General features: G+C 30.3%; 1 protein-coding gene across 7 annotated transcripts in view; it reads left to right on the forward strand.

Annotated features, from left to right (window-relative positions):
• Window positions 1-17,402, forward strand: part of LOC116769123 (protein held out wings) — a 48,646-nt gene extending 31,244 nt beyond the window's left edge. The window contains exons 3-8 of one of the 7 annotated variants that reach the window (XR_009753808.1): window positions 7,903-8,019; window positions 8,448-8,588; window positions 8,780-8,900; window positions 9,956-10,270; window positions 10,832-12,807; window positions 14,745-17,402. Coding sequence is in view for 6 of the 7 variants with exons in the window: in XM_032660142.2 (XP_032516033.1) it covers window positions 7,903-8,019; window positions 8,448-8,588; window positions 8,780-8,900; window positions 9,956-10,270; window positions 12,692-12,768 (771 nt within the window). In the remaining variant the exon portion in view is untranslated. Of the gene's footprint in view, window positions 1-7,902; window positions 8,020-8,447; window positions 8,589-8,779; window positions 8,901-9,955; window positions 13,812-14,744 lie in introns of those variants that run through there. The other 6 variants (XM_032660142.2, XM_032660141.2, XM_032660143.2 and 3 more) reach the window with 6 other exon arrangements.
• Window positions 17,403-18,950: the final 1,548 nt, after the last annotated feature.

Consider the following 18,950-nt stretch of genomic DNA (forward strand, 5'->3'; position numbering starts at 1 on the left):
ACAGAGCAATTATTATATACTACTATCATATTTATTACAATAACAGCTCCCGACATCCTGGCTTTGTGGCTTAAAATCAAAATTTTTAATCCAATGTTATATTCGTTGTTCTCCTACTATTCTTATTTATTTTAATCATTAAACAAAACTAACAAAGTAAATTATAAGTGTAAGACAAAAATATGTTACTAGTTTTGATTATTTTTTTTATTTCGACCGCCGAACGATGATTCGCAAATTATTCAGATATATCAGATAGTTATATACCTGGTTTTAACATCACAGATCTGTCTAACTATCTAAGACGTACATTGCATATCCATTTAGGGATACCCGTTATTACGTACTGCCTTATTCGAAAAGACCGCTGCTTATATTTTTTACACACTACAGTTTCTAACTACACCTAAGTCTGTAAAAAAATATATTTAAATCTGTTGAATGTTTCCTATTTTGTTGTATAATTAAACGTTTCAATGTCCAAAACCGTTATAAGTAGATAATATCAAAAATATATTAAGATAACAGCTCACAGATATATATTTGAGAACACGCTCATTTTAAATAATAGTAAGACATAGACATAATTAAATATAAAAATAAAATTTGTTGAAGAAAGTTGCCACATGGCTTGCGTTTAAAAAAAGATATCCGCGGCAGTGATGTCAAGTTAAAAAAAAATTGAATCGTTAAAATAAGGAAGACGCACGATTTATTTAAAGAATTATCACATTACATTTAGGTCAAGCTTTCACAGTTTTAAAACTTTCAACCGAACTTGGCTTGTATTATCTATCTAAGTTTTGTATATAATAATACTACTATACAAAAAAAATCGAAACTATTCCAACTAATTACAATGCGTTATTGGAAAGCATGCAACGTGTGCTTTATCACTCGAAAACAAACGTCAGCAAAATTGTTCTAAAGATAAAATGGTTTAGACCGAGAAGGGAATCTAGACCCAAGCTATAAATAATATCGGATAATGTTGAATGGCGTAACCAAATGTTATTCGATATTTCATTGAAAATAATTTCGGATTCGACATGGGTATCTTCATTCTAATTTAAATTCCAGGCGACACTAGTATTTCATAATAATAAATTTTGATGCATATACCGACCATACAAACGTATGATTTAAATTTTACAGTCACATTTCTGTATGATACAGATGTCAGGAAGACGTTCTAATGCACAAATTTCAATTTGCAAATACAGGCCACTAGCTGCAAAGGAAATTAATGTTTATCCTCCATTAATTAATTCAAAAAATATGTTTTATTAGCTTCCACGACCCGGTGGATATTAAAATATTAACTGGCGTTATAAACCAGCGCTGCCGCTTATTTCCGTTCTATTTATCACATGATTCGTGAACTGCTAGACTAAATGGCAAACTGTGATTCATATTAATCTATGTATATTCATGGCATTTTACTGAATTCCTCGATTGAAATAAGTTTTATTACATCTTCTGCTTACGTACATTTAAAAATTCTTAAACGTGATAAAATTTAGCATGTTTCTGTTTTGATGGCTGTGATTATTTTTTATTCGTCCAGCTGTCACACTTCTGTTACTCGTTTATTACAAAAATATAGAACATTCCGTTTGTTTCTTCTTGATTATGAATATTTGATTAATGAAAATTATATTGATAAAATATTCAAAATTATCTGATCTTTAATATAAAAAGAGATATCGAAATGTCAGCTTAATTGCGTATGTAAAAAGTTAACTCCCAACTATTTAGAGTCATTATTTTATGTTGAAGGTCTGTTGTCATTATCCAATTAAACAAATAGTTGCAACACCTTTCGCCTCTTATTAAATATTTGACCACCCAGTAGCCGATAAGCGATAATGATCCCTTTTATATTTATTTACATTCTATGTTTATCACCTGCATATTTGCTTTGATAAGCGACGCCTTCTGAACTGCAGTGTAGATCGCATTAGACAAGATCTTGTTTAAAGGATAACAAGGAATAAACGGATGATTAACGCCGTATAATATTTTTGTTTTTTTTTTCTATTGCACATAACTTAAAGGTAACATTTAAAATTCGAACTAATTAAATTCATTATAGATAAATGATTTTGAAGCGGTCATCTGATATAACAAATAACAATCGTCTTAAATCTTTAGCCTCTCTTTCTTTTTATCAGAAAATGAAATAACTTATTAAAGTGTTACCTCAGCGAAGAAGTTATATTTTACGCTGATATGAATATGAATCTTGGTGAATCAAATCACATTGCTTAACATAAATTTTAATATAACTGTTAATCAGTAAATCAATAACTAATATTTAAATCTTTATCCAGACAATCTTCCAGGTATTCATATTACAAGAGGTAACGTAAATTTGTTTTGAATAACAATTGAATATTGTTGAATATTTATATGACAGTCATGATTATAAAATGTTACCTTCTGATTCGCTAGTCTTCATTTCATATTGTTTTCAGATTGTGTAGATTAGCGGGTCAGGATGACAGGTTAAACGAATGTGCCCTGACTTGATGCTAAATGTTACAATATATGATCTTTACTCTCAAGTAGTTGGTTGCTTATGTCTTCAAGTTATTGTTTAAAGCAATTTCAAAACAGGATTATGATACCGATTACGTCAATGTCTTCTCTGTATATAACTTGATTTTGGGAATATTTGTAATGAACTTAGTTTTTTATGAATTTCCTGATAAATAAAAAAAATATCGTAAATAATTTATTAGGTATTCCTATTGCAACATATCTACAATTCAAATACAATTCAAAGACTTTGAACTTTCTTATTTTTTTTGTGACACAAAACATGATATACACACTATATAATTACTTAACAAAATAATTTTCATATTAAACATTATTTTTATGGCGAGTTAAGTCTAAAGCAAATTTTAATGAATCTCGTTTTAATTTTTTTCTATTTTTCATGTTAAAAAGCATAGTAACGTTTTTCAAAGGATAAAAAAGGAAGAACTAAAAAGTAGGGGGACAAAAAACGAAGCGTCCAGTCAACATGTCAAGTATTTTTGTCTTATGAGTTTGCGATGTCATCCAGAAAAACTGTGTTAATGTTCTAACGATTTCTGACGAAAGAAAAAGAAGCGATGAAATCTTACTTTTGAACACATAAAAAAAGTTTTTGTTAAGTATGACGACCTCTTTCGAAATTAAGGGAATTGTTAATAAAAAATATATAATTAAAAAAAAAAAACACAATTTGTTAGTAGAAAAATATGTTATTAATGAAATATATATCAAGACCTGTTTTTATATATTTTCAATTGTTTTTATCATAGATCAAAAGGGGTATACAACTTTATTTTCAAACTCCGATTTTAACGCTATCCTTCTACACTTGAATAAATCTCAAAATATGCGGTGAACCCGTTTCAAATATTTATACAAGTCATAGACAAAACAAATCAAACCAGGTTTTTACGACTTTAGCACTTATGTATAATCATTACTTGTTTCGCTGACCATCTGGTGTTTATCGATAAATAAGTCGTATGTCGTAATGCAGAAGTAAAACTAGCGTCCTAGGTAAGAACTACTTAAACTAAAGATAAACAATCCGAATACAAATATGAGTAAAAGTAAGCGATCCTTTTTCATAAAATAATAATATTTATCAACCAATACAAACATAAAAATACAATTTTATAAATATTTTAGGAAAGGCGTGTATCTTGTATTATGAACAAAATATTATTCACTAATATTAAAGATGGCAATATTTATGTGTATGTAATTTTCTTACATGAAAAATTAATACCTAGTATTTGGATATATACAATTGAAGCCCTAGAATGATACCTGTATCTCTTTCTTGTCTCAAAAATACTGTAGCATTGAAAGCGAAATAACGGGTAAAAGTAGTCAATGTTATTAACGTTATTTTTACGCCTTAATTTTAATTGCGACAAACTAAATCAATCTACAATTATTGTGTCGTAAATTCAGCTGGACACAAGCTGCTTCTAATTTCAAGGCAAGCTTCGTTAGATGTGTGAATGAACAATATGTGTGCCAAAATATAGTCAAAGAGACAGGAAATATGTCACATTAGTTTTTGTGTAGTATATTAAAAGTTGTTTTATTTTCCGATTCGTCCGTTTGTCTGGCTTGAGTAATTGTCGTATTAACCATGAATCGAGACTTGGCACTTGTGACGCTGTGTTAAAATAACAATTAAAATGGGGAAATATTGTTGGCTTATTGTACAAAACATATATATGAAGAAAAAATTTACTAGTCGGTATTTTATTTTTATTGTCATTTGTGTCACAATATCATATTTCATACACGTTTTTATCACTTAGTAGGACTATAATTGAGATGGCGATTACATTGACGAAAACTTCGCAATAAAAGGATTCTGTGATAATAGAATAAGACCATAAGATGGGTTAAATATTCGTACCCGGAGTACCAACAGGTATTGTCTCGCCATGCAATAGTAATTAAATATTTTGTTTTATTCAAGCATGTTTTGATTTCATCAGAAATTTTAACGCTATAAAGATTTGCAAATGGCAGCGGCTTATTTGATTAAAGTATAAAATTCATAATCATAGATGGCTGAAGCTTAACATAAAATACCAATATGCGCCCGCAGCAATTGTGGGTAATGCACGAACTCAAAAATAACTGTAAACCATAATCATATCATGCCAAACTGCGCTTTATTACAAAACAATAAGTATAAGAATACTGTTTAAGGAAATATTTCCATAATAAATCCTAGGGCTATTTTATAGAAATTAAACCATCAATCAATTACAGTATTTATAGGTAATACACCTGCATCCATCCGACATCGACATCATAATTGGCAATCAATAGCGGTCAATAGTTCATTTTAGCACAGCTAAACTAGGCTTAGGAACGTGAAATATATTAGGAGCTTTCAAAATTACCTTCTGAAAACTTAAATAAATGTTTAAAGAGGTTTTGTAATTATAGGACAACCATTCCAAAATGTGTGATAAACATTTGGTAGCGTATATAATAATATAATTATAGTACTTATACTAATCAGGTAAAATTTTGGACGTTATAATTAAACACACAGTAAATCTTTCAGTGAGTTTAAAGTTGTTTTCTTTCCGAAACGTTTCATTTATCCATTATAATAACTTTGCTGGGGATTCATTCTAAGAAATCAAAACAATGTAAGTGCATAGCATGTTTTCATGAAGTTGAGAATAGCTAAAAAAGCACTTAAAGCTCTAAAGCATAACATAGTTATCACAATCACATGCATAAATTAAGATAAAATGTGTTTTCTGTTGATGTTCGTTTACGAAACAATGTATTTATAGATACGGTTAATGAAAACAGAAAATTTTATCCACCTATAGATATATATGAATTTTCATAATACATATAATACTTTAAACAAAGTAATGCTTATATTAATTAACTCCCTTAATGGTTAAATATTTCTACGAGCACTTTATACATCTACAAATTTATTAACATATACTTTTGTTTCATTTTTAAAGTATCTAAATAATGATATATCATCTATGAAACACTTAGAATATCTTTGCTGAATTTAACTAGGAATTGTGGTGGTTTTATGTATGTAGCAAATAAAACACCTAATTAGATACCAGAGATCAAAATTCTGTTCCCTGTATTATTGCTGATAATTATATCATCAAATACGGTGTTTAGCATATTCCATGAAGGTGTTACTTATTATTAATGAATTAAATACAGTTAATTAAATTAACGAGTAAGTTAATTGTATTTTTCGTCTTGTTGAATTAAGAAATCAAAAAACTTACTTAATCAGGTCTAGTTACTTACTGTAATTTTAATAAACATAAGTTTACATTGAATACACACTATTAATATGAAGTGACCATCAAGCTCTCAGTTGTACTTAGCGTCAATGGGCCCCGGCATAATACAATGGAATAAAATATATATTTAATGATTTCACACACAACTACTAGTACCTACCTATCAATACAGAAGCTATTAATATTAATCAAATTACATACAAATGAAGATATAATAAACTCTATGCATTTATATGAATAAGAATCAACATTATACATTTATATGCCTTATCCTTTTGCTTTACAGTCTATCGATTATAGTGTTGATTCATAAGGTGGCTATAAAGTGAAATAAGTCCTATATAGAAAAAAATATGTTGCATAGAGCTTGACAATCTGGAATAACGTAACGACAACTATAAAACCAATAATTTCGAGCGAAATCTGGTTAAAATACTATCTTTACAAGGACTTACCATTTGATATAAACTAATTATTCAACATTTTATTTTAGATTCAACAGACGTCCGTTAGGCGAATAAACATAAGGAAACGCTCAGTTCATTTTACGGAATTCCGACTGAAAATAAATCTCTGGGTTATAAATTTTTAGGAAGTATTTCTTCTAAAGTTTTTACTAGTTGACGTAGACAGATATACGATACAAAATCTAAGCCTCTCCCTACCAACTGTAACATTCTAATTCAAATTGAGTTATGATCAACTAGGAAGCACTAAGAACGCCTAGCCTACATTCTGTTGCGACCAGTGTGCTAATTGGGAACGAGCAGTAGATGATGACCGTGACGACCTTTTTGCTTGAATTTTAGTTATTAGCCATTTAGTGTTGCTTTTCATTTTAAAAAACTAAATTGACATCTATTTAATATTAATTGAACTTATATCAATGTCTGAAGACGTATCAAATAAAGCTCATGATCTAAAGCAGTGAATTGTCTAGTTTACAAATCAAATGCTCAGTATGATAGTTGAAACCATCAGCATAAATATAAATTGTTCTTTAAATAAACTTTAGTCACTTTATCGAAACTTACTAAAACATTTTTGCGGCGAACAAACACTTGAAGTTGAACAAACACCTCATGAAGTTATAAATGGCTTTTGAAAGAAATAGACCTGGGCAAAAAGTCTGCAAGTATGACACTTTTACATGATGCTGAAATTTGAACATATTTGAAATAATAAAGATTCTAATATTGTTACAAGACGTCAGGTATCATAAAAAAATAATACACAACTTTTATTCAAATGTGTTCATATGTTAAATGCTTACGTAGTGTTAATACTTTTCGTTATTTAGATTTATAAAGAAAATAATCTTAATGCTTAAGCCACTACAGGAAATAGCACACTAACAATGCCGCTTCTTACAAATAATATTATTTTTATATTTATTTTTCGCTCTCCTCTCAAATTAATGTTCAAAATAGCTGGACCGTAAAGAAACGCGACTGTTCCAACAACCATTGTTTAGCCATTTCCTCAGCTCGTATTTCTTTCTATGCCAATGTAAGAATAGTTATTTTAACTAATAATACACACACTATCAGCTGTTTACACGAATAATGCCAGAAAATGTGTATTTGAAGACAGCTAATTCGTCTTCAACTAGTCTGCCTGAATTCAAATATTCCATATAATATTTGATCTATAATCAGCGTATTTAAACTAACCCACCATTCATATAAAATAACTCTCAAGTAATGATTTTAATTCACGTATAAAGAGTTTTGAAAAACGGGTGTTATGATATTATGTGTATTTTGGCGCAAGGCCAATTGTTCCATTTCATACTTCTATGTAGACGGGAGAATGATAGCCGTTCACGGTTCGTATATATCCAGCCGACTTAAGCTTTGATACCTAGAAAATGAGGTTGTGTCAAATGTTCCATGATGAAATTTTACTTGCGTGAACGCATACAGCAAACACGAATCATGTGTAATGCTTTTAATTAAACTGGTAATGAGTTTTTATGCTCAGATTGTGGAAAAACGTGGGAACGTCTTTAAAATTTTTTACTGGTTTTAAATTAATTAGTTCATAGTAAAGATGTATTTTTAATTTCCAGTTCAACTTTGTGGGAAGGATTCTAGGACCCAGGGGTATGACAGCAAAGCAGTTGGAACAAGAAACTGGATGTAAAATCATGGTTAGAGGCAAGGGTTCAATGAGAGACAAGAAAAAGGTAAATATAAAATTTTATAGTCATTATGAATGAAGTTAATATTTCAAAATATTGGTATTTATATTTCATGCAGCCTCAGTCGGAGCCGCAGTCAGGTTTCTTTAATTGTTATTTTATTCTGAGTAAAACGATTATTATTTAATTTGAATCATGATTCACTCTATTCCGTGAAGTTCTAATGAGATCCTTTTAAGGATATAACGTATTTCTATTGAACTCGACATCCTTTTCGTTTCTCTTAATTATATAATTTAGACATCTTTCCATTTTAGAATTTTCAACTATTTATATAATTACTTTCTTAGTTCACTAGACATTCTTGGCAACGGTTTTCCTTTTTCTGGCTCAATAATTTGTACAAATAAATTGGGATAAGCTGTGTCCTAAGTATAATGTGTCCAATGATTTATTTGTTGGGCATATTCCAGGAGGATGCGAATAGAGGCAAGCCAAATTGGGAGCATTTGGCTGACGACTTACACGTACTGCTTACAGTAGAAGATACGGAGAACAGAGCAAAAATCAAGTTGGCTAGAGCCGTAGAAGAAGTTAAACGTTTACTCGTGCCCGTAAGTATATTTTTGAATATGATTTCTTGGTATTTCATCACATATAAAAGTAGTGGCTTATCTTCAGGTGTTATGGTGATTATCTGTGAAAATTTAAGAATTTTACGACTCTAAGTACCTACACATTAATACATCTTAGAAAACAAAATAATATTTTTGTCTCTGGTCTAACTATGAGTATATCTTTTCAGCAAGCGGACGGCGAGGATGAACTGAAGAAACGTCAGTTGATGGAACTGGCCATTATTAATGGCACATATCGCGACTCTAGCACGAAAGCTGTCGTGCCCGTCAACGGTCAGTGCCTAATAAGTATGGTCGCATTCATGTTTTGTCACTAATATACATTAAGTCTTAGTTTAGGTATTTCTTTAAATAATGATCTACGATTTTTGCGTGCATTCATTATTTAAATAAAACTAAGGTTCTCGGACATTACTACTACTTTTTACTATTTTACAACTACATCATCACTACGTTTCGGTTCCTTTGCAGCAACCGTGATCACAGGCAGAAGAGATGAAAGTCATTCAAATTTCATCTCGTTCAGTCGTGATTAAGGTTGCTGCAAAGAAACCGAAACTTCGGCATGATATATGTAGTTGAAAAATAGTAAAATACGAGTAGTAATATCCGAAAACCCGAGTTTTTTTTAATTTCTTTTAAATTTTTAATATTTTTTGGATAGGTGTTTCTTTACTATTGCATATTTAAAAATTTGTGAAATTTATAAAAAATTAACACCGTTTTGAGCAATGTAAATATATTGATCATCGTTTAGCATAATGTTTGGCATATTTTTCTTCATATAAGTTTATCTTATAAATTTATATTTTTATGTTTGTCCAACTGTCATTGCCTTCAAAGCTTCAACAATTAGCATATAGATGATTTGAGATCATGATACATGTCAAGGGCTGCATAATATTGTGTTTTATTATTTGTAATTATTCTTGAAAATACTAACAAAAGGGATGATTCTTGAGTGTATGGGGATTTTTTTACGATTCGATTTATTGTTAGTACATCACATTGTGTAAAGATTTTTGTACCAACATGAGTAATACGATCACATTAAGGTGACTAACTTAATTGATTTGTGGCATGTTACGGTTATTAATTACTAATATGGGTGATTTCATTTACCAAATATGATGAAAACATTTGCTGATTTTACTGAATGTTTTTGTTTAAATTCTAAATATATTTCAAGCATATGTTCTGGTTACTTTGTTCTATACAGTGGATTGTCGTAGGCATCTGTTTAATCTTAATATGATTACCGATGTCAACATTTAGTACTGTTAAGATTAATGTTGCCTTAAAATTTTACATATCTACAAATTTATAACAACCGGAATTCACAGCTGATGAAGAATGGCGACGTGTGGCTGCTGAGACTCAACGGCTGCTGGCACCTGGTGGAGGAGTCGGTGGCGTCGGGAGCGTGGCCTTGCGCACTCCCGCCCCCTTGGGAGCACCGCTGATTTTATCACCTCGTATGTCTCAGGGGCCTCAGGGTCTCTTGAACGGTACAGGCGCTGGCGCTGCAGCTGGTCTACTATCACCAGGAGAGCCAGCTCATCAGCTGATCTACGCATCGCCGTACGCTGAGTATGCTAACTACGCAGCGCTGACCAATCCTTTGCTGACTGCTGAGTACGCAGCCGCCGACCATACGGGTGGGTTGTTCGCCCGTTGATCTTTATACATTTGGTAACATCATTTTAATAAAAAAATATACACATATTAAACGATCCATCAATGGATCTACACATATATATATTATATTATTACGTTGACGATAAATATTATTGCATTCAGATGTTACCAAATGTTTATAATACTAACTAAAAGGTATCGGGTTACAAAAATCCACTAGACTCATGTAGTCATTATAGTTTAGGTAGGAACATGTTATAGGAATGTGGTAATATGTAAGACGCATTAGGTGTTTTAAAAGCATTAACAGAACGCTATTAATTTTTTTATCCACGAGTTATCCCTTTAACCTTTGAATAATTTTCAGCATGCCCCTTCATTGATACGGTTTTATTTGAAGCTTAAATCGTTCTTCGCTAACCATCGCTTTGTTATGAATGGATGAGAGGGACAAAAACAAACTCATTCATTGAAATATTATAGTCAGTCGCAAGCCAACTTCGGAAATCAATACACTAACAGACTAATACAAAGATAACGCCTTACTTAAAATTTTCTTAAATTTTTTAATGGGGTTGCAGCGTCGAGATATCTACTCGCTGGCTTTTGACATTGGCCACAATTGCAGACCACAATAAGATACGACAGGCTTCCAACTTCATCGTTTCGACCATCGCACCATTATTAGGATCTATATACACATTGCCATATGATTTGCCTTGCCACAGACTATACATATTGCCACAAATTATCTTTTTGCCACTTTGTATCAACCAGATTCTGTCCAAAATACTTTATTAGTCTGTGCAAAGGTTTTTCTCATTTGGGTGTTTGTCTTTTGCCGTCCCTGACCACTTAAAGGGCCTTCTAAATTCATAAGAGCGATATAATCTAGCATAAGATTTATGTTAAGGACGATCTAGTATAGTGACACGAACATATTGTACCTACGTTATGTTGTTAATATTAAATCATCATTGTTTTCTTTTAACCGTTTTGTACAGTGATACAAAGTATATTTTGTTTCTAAACGAACAGATATTATTTATTATATAGCACATTTTATATACACAAAGTAATATAGTAACGATTTTATTGCATATATTCTACCGTTGTAATTTTGTTATGTCGAATGGCAGTAATATGAATAGAAAATAATTTTAGTTTTATGTTTTCGAAACTGCCAATAGAACACGTTAAGTTACCGATGTTTCATATACAAAGACAAAGATTTCTATATCGTATTATATTCATATGTATTTATTTTTATCGGTTATTCCACGGAACATTTTCATATTTAGCACAACTAGATATTTTTTTTGTAATAACCTTCGCTTGTAATACAACTAATATAATAACATTTGGTGTCCACAACACATTTAGAACGTGATTTTCGTACTAATTAATTACGGCATGAATTTGATTTATTATATCGTCTTCCCGATTGTGATTAACAAGAATTTCAATTAACAGAAATCTCTGAATGATATAGTAATAATAAAATTCAGTGATTACAAGCATAAGGGACCAAATACTATTGAAATTTATCGATTTATACCCAAACGTAATCTGTATTAATAACAATGACTACTAAGATTCATTATAATTAATTTTAAATTTCGAACAATATAACAAAATCCTCCACCCAATAACGTAACATTTTATGATAGCGGATACGAATGTTATATTATTGTTATAATATCTCGTAATTTATTAATTTATTAGCCATATTATTATATTTATAAACATACCATAGGTTTAAGTATTTTTTTTATCTTTTAAAGATTTTAGCTTAGAAAAGAGTGAGCTTTATGCAATATATAAAATCACTTAAGTATATTTTATACTTAGTCAAATGATTTATTTGCAGTAAAAATTTAGAATTCAAGCTAAACGTAACATTTTTTGTAGAATTTACGATTACTAAGCCAGTTTTTAGCATACCTACCTCTAACAGGTATCGCCGATGAGATTTTTTATTTTTTTTTTATTTTTCCAAAGCAATAAAATAATAGTTAAAGTTTAGTAGTCTAAAATAAGCATAATATAATTTAGTGATTCTGCCAAAAGTAAAGCTTCGGTATAAAAAGTATTTCAAAAATTTGTAAAACGCATTAGCAGTTATAGCTGCTTTTATAAGAAAACATTTAGTTTAGTAACTGTCGTAAAGCTAATAAGATAAAAATTCTTTTCAGCATTTAATTATTTTGGCTTCCCAGGCGATGTCAACGGAACTTAAAAAAATTCATTCCAAAATTAAATTCAAAGCAATTTGTGTTCAACAATTTAATTTGTTCGAAATCTAAGGTATCTGAGGAAAGAATGTCGGAAATACCGTGTTTTTCTGCCAGAAATATGGATATCAAAGCCTGGAAGTCTTGTTATGTGGGTTAACATTGGGAATATATTAGACACAGATGATATAAATCATGTGCCGCTAGGTCTCGTGCGGAGGGCGGGACGGCTGACGCAAGTGAGGGAGCACCCTTACCAGCGCACTGCCTTACCGGCGCCTTAATTCCCGCCAAAACGCTCTCACGCCGCCATTTTGTTCAAGGTGAGAAGCGCGTGGCACCTTGTGGTAAATACGCTTGACATTTATTCCGTAATTTTTTTTATATGAATCTCGTTTTTTAAAATGTCCAGCATATTTGTCTCGAGAATTACTGCCTCTGCTTACCGTCTCTCTGTGTCCTTATTTATTGTGTACTTATTAGTTTGTACGAGGATATGCCACTTTCTATTGGATCTGAAGTGACACTGCATAATTTGTAACTGTGATTTTTATATTTTCTTCTTTTATAGATTTTAAACATGTTGTGATGCGAGGCGTTGTAACATTGTTTTAGCGGTTGTATTTTCGAATTGCACAGCGTTACCAAATTACTCATTTTGTTTTTATGTCGCTGTTGTAATCACAACATGTGCTTTCTAAGAGTCACGAATGCATTATTTATGCAAATAATGTTCTGGCGGGTATTGTTTAGAATTATGTATATGCAAGGCAAGAAGGATTAAAGTGATCGTAATGGACCTACTTATAAATAATTTTGTAACTTGTTCAACGTAACCAAAAATTCAGACCGGTGCTATACTTCGGTTGTGAAATCCTTCTTTCCTAAAGGTCGCCCAGTATTAGTCAAAGGGAAGAGCATTTTCAGAAATAGTGCCATCGCTCCAGTATTAAATAAAAATGCCCCATCCTTTGACTTAACGTTTAAATATTCATCACAAGATTCTTAGTCAATTTAAGATTTTTATATGAAATTTTTAAGCTAGTTGATTCTATATTTTGCCTTAGGTATTATTTTATTTACTTTCTTATTTGAAAGTTTCTTATGAGTAAGATTTTTTGCACTTGTGTCCTTGTGGATTTATGTGGCATCCAAGCCACTTACGTATTTTCACGCTTTACATAAAATGGATTTTCAATCTAAATACTATTCTTAATTTTTACGAAGAGATTTATATAATTATGTAAAATAATATTTCGATTGTTGATTGTAAATATTAAATGCATTTTCAGAAGATATACATGCAATAAATTGTCTAAAATTTTCAGCAGGCGTTTTTTATTTATTAGCTGATACAGTTTCGCGTTTGTTTTTTTTTTATTTACAATACATGTGAACACAATGAGTCAATAAAGTTGATGACGTGAAGTATTTTGGTCAATTGTAGCCTCACACGACTAACATGCAACTCCACAAGGCCAAGTTCCCGTTGACATAATAATTACAAAGTGCACCGTCATAACTGCTACTGTCACAATGCAGATATTTGTAACTATGTATTTATATTATATGAGTCACTAACATGCAAATATGTAATGACATTATTGATACGTATCACAGAATTAACATATATTTTTTTTCTTAATCGAATGCTATCATATACAATTATTGAATTACAATGATGTGTTAAATAACTTACATACTTGCATCGGGTGCTATGGTTATATAAGTGATAAATTTATTACCTATGCTTGTCTGTTATGGCGATGTTTGATGCATAGGTATCCAGATGTATCAGGCACCGCCTTTGGGAACTATTGGGCATTTAATCCTATATTGTAGATTATCATTATCATACTAAATTATTTTAACATTTTCAGAACCATTAACTAAGTAAACTAATTTAAATATACGTTGTATAATTATTAACAGGACCATAGCATAATGTCGCGGCACGAATGCCTGATAGCCTCCCTTTATATTATCAGAATTTTATATTTGAATCCGTACACAATAGATCGATCCGAGATCCAGCTTGATCGCTTTTTAGCTGCATGACGCCAGTTTCCGTACTTTTTGAGATCATGAGCCGTTTTCCAAACAAACAGATTTTGTTATATAAATATGGAGTCTGACGTTTAGCGCGAGCAGCGTAAAAGCGTTGAAGCGTTCGACCTCGCGATTGAGGCTACGTGTACTCGGACCATGACATTTTGATACTAACATTCTGTTTTTTCTCTCTTCTCGTTAACCCGGCTAGGTGAGTGAGGAGTTAACGGAGAAGCGGTCGGCTCCCGCAATGGACACTAAGTCGCCGTAACATTATCATCGGAACATCGACCACCATGTAGCTATAGCTGTTGGGCCTTTCAAGTTAACATGTACTATGTATTTTAATAGTCTAACTATTAACATTATATGCCTGTTATGTTTATAACAAGATGATCTTTATTAACAATTTATTATATTTTGAAGTGGCACACGCCATCGACTATATTTACTGTATTGTAACATTGTACTTCTGTTGTCGCTTGACCGTTGTTGTTAGAGCACGAATGTTGTTAGGTTACCCTACCTACCGCGGCGCTAAATTTATTTAAGCTATCTTTAGAGTTTACTTATTTATTAGATTTAGATATATATGAATATTCACAAAATATTGTAAATGTTAATTTTGTTAAGCATAAAATTTGGCGCCGTTAATATATGAAATGTTTTGGAACTGTTTCTATTTTCGAAATTTTATATATATATTTCCATTTAGTTGAAGCAATATCTTACATCTCTTCTATTTGGCTGCATGATTAATTCTTGCGCAGATGTTTGAAACACTTTTTCACATATGAACTATTACAGTTTTATAAATGTTTTATAAGTATAGTACAAATTACATAAATATTGGAATTTTGGAGATGAGAAGAACCGTCGTTTCTCCAAATAGCAAAAAGAGGCAGGATAGCGGTAACTGATTAAATGTAAGTATCAAAGCTAATATTTTATCAAAAATATATAGAGCAATATTTAAATTGGACTGATATCGGATCGATAGTCTAATAATTTTTTCGTATATTCATCGATCGCTTTCATGTTTTGGCAATATATTACAATCTTAAACCAAAGAGTTAATATATGTTTGTCATTGTTTTTATTTGAGAATTTTACATGTAACGAATTCAAAATGTCTTCCGTTGTAGATTTATTTCGTCGATGGGTGTACGAAACTATTTTTGTGTTTAGTTATTATTAATAGCATTGTATTTTATTATCTGTAGTGCTTAATATTTGTGTATAACAAATGAAATATCGCGCATCCCAAGTGCCTTATATTGTACAATGTTTTCACTTTTGTGGTTCTATGATATATGTTATATTGATTATTTAAACATAGAGTAAAAATAAGAAGAGATTAAATTATTGTTAACTTCGCTTAATATTAACTATAACTATGTAATATCAATCAAGTAGTTAATCATATTTTTGTAAGCGCATAGTTTATCTAGATTTTATAGCATTTTCTTATTTCTTTTTCTCATACAAGAATCTCTTGTATAAACAATCTCTAACTATTAAATATTTTTAGATTAATAAACGCACATATTTTGAAATCTCAGTAGAAACTTGAAATTTATTAAGCAAATGTAAACTGAGCAATTATTTCACGTAGTTAATTGTTATGTACATAATAGTGTTATCAAAGGCAATAATATTTTGACAATAATTTACGTTTAATTTTTGTTAACGCTAGTGCAATAGATGTTATAACAAATAAAAATTTTATAATAGATTCTGATAATTTTGTGCGAATATAAAAAAAAGAAGTTTGAACAGATCTGATATTGAGATTAACGAAATATAAATATATAAATATAATGTTACTCTGGAATTATAATCATTAAATTTTATTTAGATATAAGCATTGATATTTTCACTTCTTGTTGTTTATATGAAAAACAAATATTGGCATTTTGATATCTCGTATCGTTACAAATTTAATATGTAGATTTTAATTCGCAACAATCATTAAAGTTACAAACACTCCGTCCATGATTACTTCATTATTTAAGTACTTAATACGAATATATCCGTAACGGTGAATATAACTTGATGTTAATGCTCACGTTTACATTGAAACACATTTATGCCAATTAACAAAGAAAAACACAAAATTTCATCACAAAAATCTTTTCTAATATTTTATGTGAGAATATTTCTTCTTGATTCTGTGTTTTAACTTTTATTTCACCATGCTTATATAGATTTATTATTCACTTATTTTATATTGCATAAATTAATTTTCATGTTTTTCTCATATGTTTGATCTGGTTTCGTTAACGATATTGTAATCAGCGTCGAATATTAAAACAGATTTAAAAAATATTTTATTATAATAAATAGATGATATTTAAAATATCTTATAATTTACTTTTAAAGTAAATTTATTTACTTTTTAAACATTTTGCTACTATGCTGTGTTTGGTACAAAAAATAATATACAAAGCATTTGCGACAGATGCCATAAGCTTTGTTACACGATCTTAGTAGAATATCTATGCAATATTGTGATTAAAGCGAATTAACGTACAAAGATTTTTTAAATGTCTGTTTATAGTAGTTAAAATGTTTCATACACGCGTCTGAGACATAACTTTGTGCCATCACCAACGGACTTGTGTTATTTTTTATTTGTACTTATTTAACCTACAATGGCGTATCACTAGTGCCTTACTGTAAATATTTATATGCTATTAAATCAAGTATTATAGAGGAGAAAGGATTCTAACAGTTGTTTTCCAAAATCAAATATAGTATACTTTTATATCTTAGTTAAGTGAGATTGTGCATATTACTTATGTCTGTTTTGATGTGTGTTTAAGATTGATTTTGGCATTAGTAAATATATTATTTCAAAAATGTACAACCTGTTTTTCTGTTTTACATTTGACCCCGTCCAGTTGTCATATTTATTTAAAATTTTAATACACGATATATTTTTTTACCAGATGGTTTATGAAAGAATTACTTGTCTGAAATTTAAAAGTAAACGATCAATTCAAATATTACTGTAAGATATATTAATTACATAAAAAATCCTTGAAGGTAAGATTGGTTAATCAATGGTGTATTTAAGAGTTTCGCTTGAATTATGCGTGTATTTTAAGTAAATCATTTGAAAAATGATAAACCAGTAACCTACCTGTGAGAAGAGGATTTTTTTTATGCGATGGCTTAGGTGCAAGTGCTGTCTATAGTTTTTAGGGCAGCGCCACCTGTTGTAGAAAAAGTGGTGCTAAAGTAACGTGGATATTCCAGAAGAAGAATCTTATATCATCAACAGATAGCGTCTACCCCAAAGTTACAAGAAATTGAATGTAGTGTATTTTTAGCTCAATAAATTTCTATAACAGAAAAATCCTCTAAAAAATATGCAAAAATTTAAATAAAAACTCAAGTATTTCCTAAAATTATTTGATTTATCAAGTTATTCATAAAATATAAGGGAAGAATATCGGAGCAACAATATAAAAAAGATTTATTTTTTTGAAGTTTAACTATTTTATTCGGGGAGTTAAATCTCTATTTTTTAAAATGTAAGAATACTGAAATATTAATATTAACAATCATAGGAAAGGTGCACACAATACACACTGTTATCAGTGAACGTTATCAAATGGGTATTATTTTTTTAACCGAGTTCTTTGTTAGAATTTATCGTTTTTTTTCTGCAAACTGTAAAAGTATCTGAACAAAAACAACACATCATTTGCTAAAAAATATTTTATACTTAATAATCTTTGGCACACAATGACACTTATAATCACGTTTGAATTGGTACGAGTATTATGTTATATAATAGTAACGCTGAATGAAAAATGATATCTGGTGAGTGAATACTGAAATAATTTACAATATTTATTCCGCACTGCTGTTTCAGTTCTAGAGATTCATAAATATTTCAGATATTTTTACAAACTTAGTTTGCCCTTGCAAAGTTCAAGACAAACTTAAATTGCAAAATAGTTATGAGAGAAAAGTTTGTAATAGAATTTCATTCATAAATTCAACTTCCCCCTGTAGTCTGCAGTGTGAATAATTATCACGTTCTAGACATTTTAGAAGCAAAATTATGTGATGTTTTTGTCTTAATTACTGAATATTAATCATTTTTCAAAAACTAATACATTGAGTTATATAGGATGCGTTTCATGACCCGCCAGAGGTTTCGAGAAATCTGAGAAACTTACTTGGATGTATACTATAATCAAAATTACATAACTTAAACTTATAACCTATTCCTAAGACTACATGATTGCTTCCATATTAGGCTACTAATGCCATCACCTTGCTTGTGTGGTAACGGGAGTACCCTGGATCACGTGGTGAGGTGTTCGTCCCACGGACTAAGCAGAGTCACTCATTATATGGTATTTTAACCTCCTGTACAATTTTCAATTAATCGTAAAATTTT

Source organism: Danaus plexippus, chromosome 5, assembly GCF_018135715.1.
Source record: "Danaus plexippus chromosome 5, MEX_DaPlex, whole genome shotgun sequence".
NCBI lineage: Eukaryota > Metazoa > Arthropoda > Insecta > Lepidoptera > Nymphalidae > Danaus > Danaus plexippus.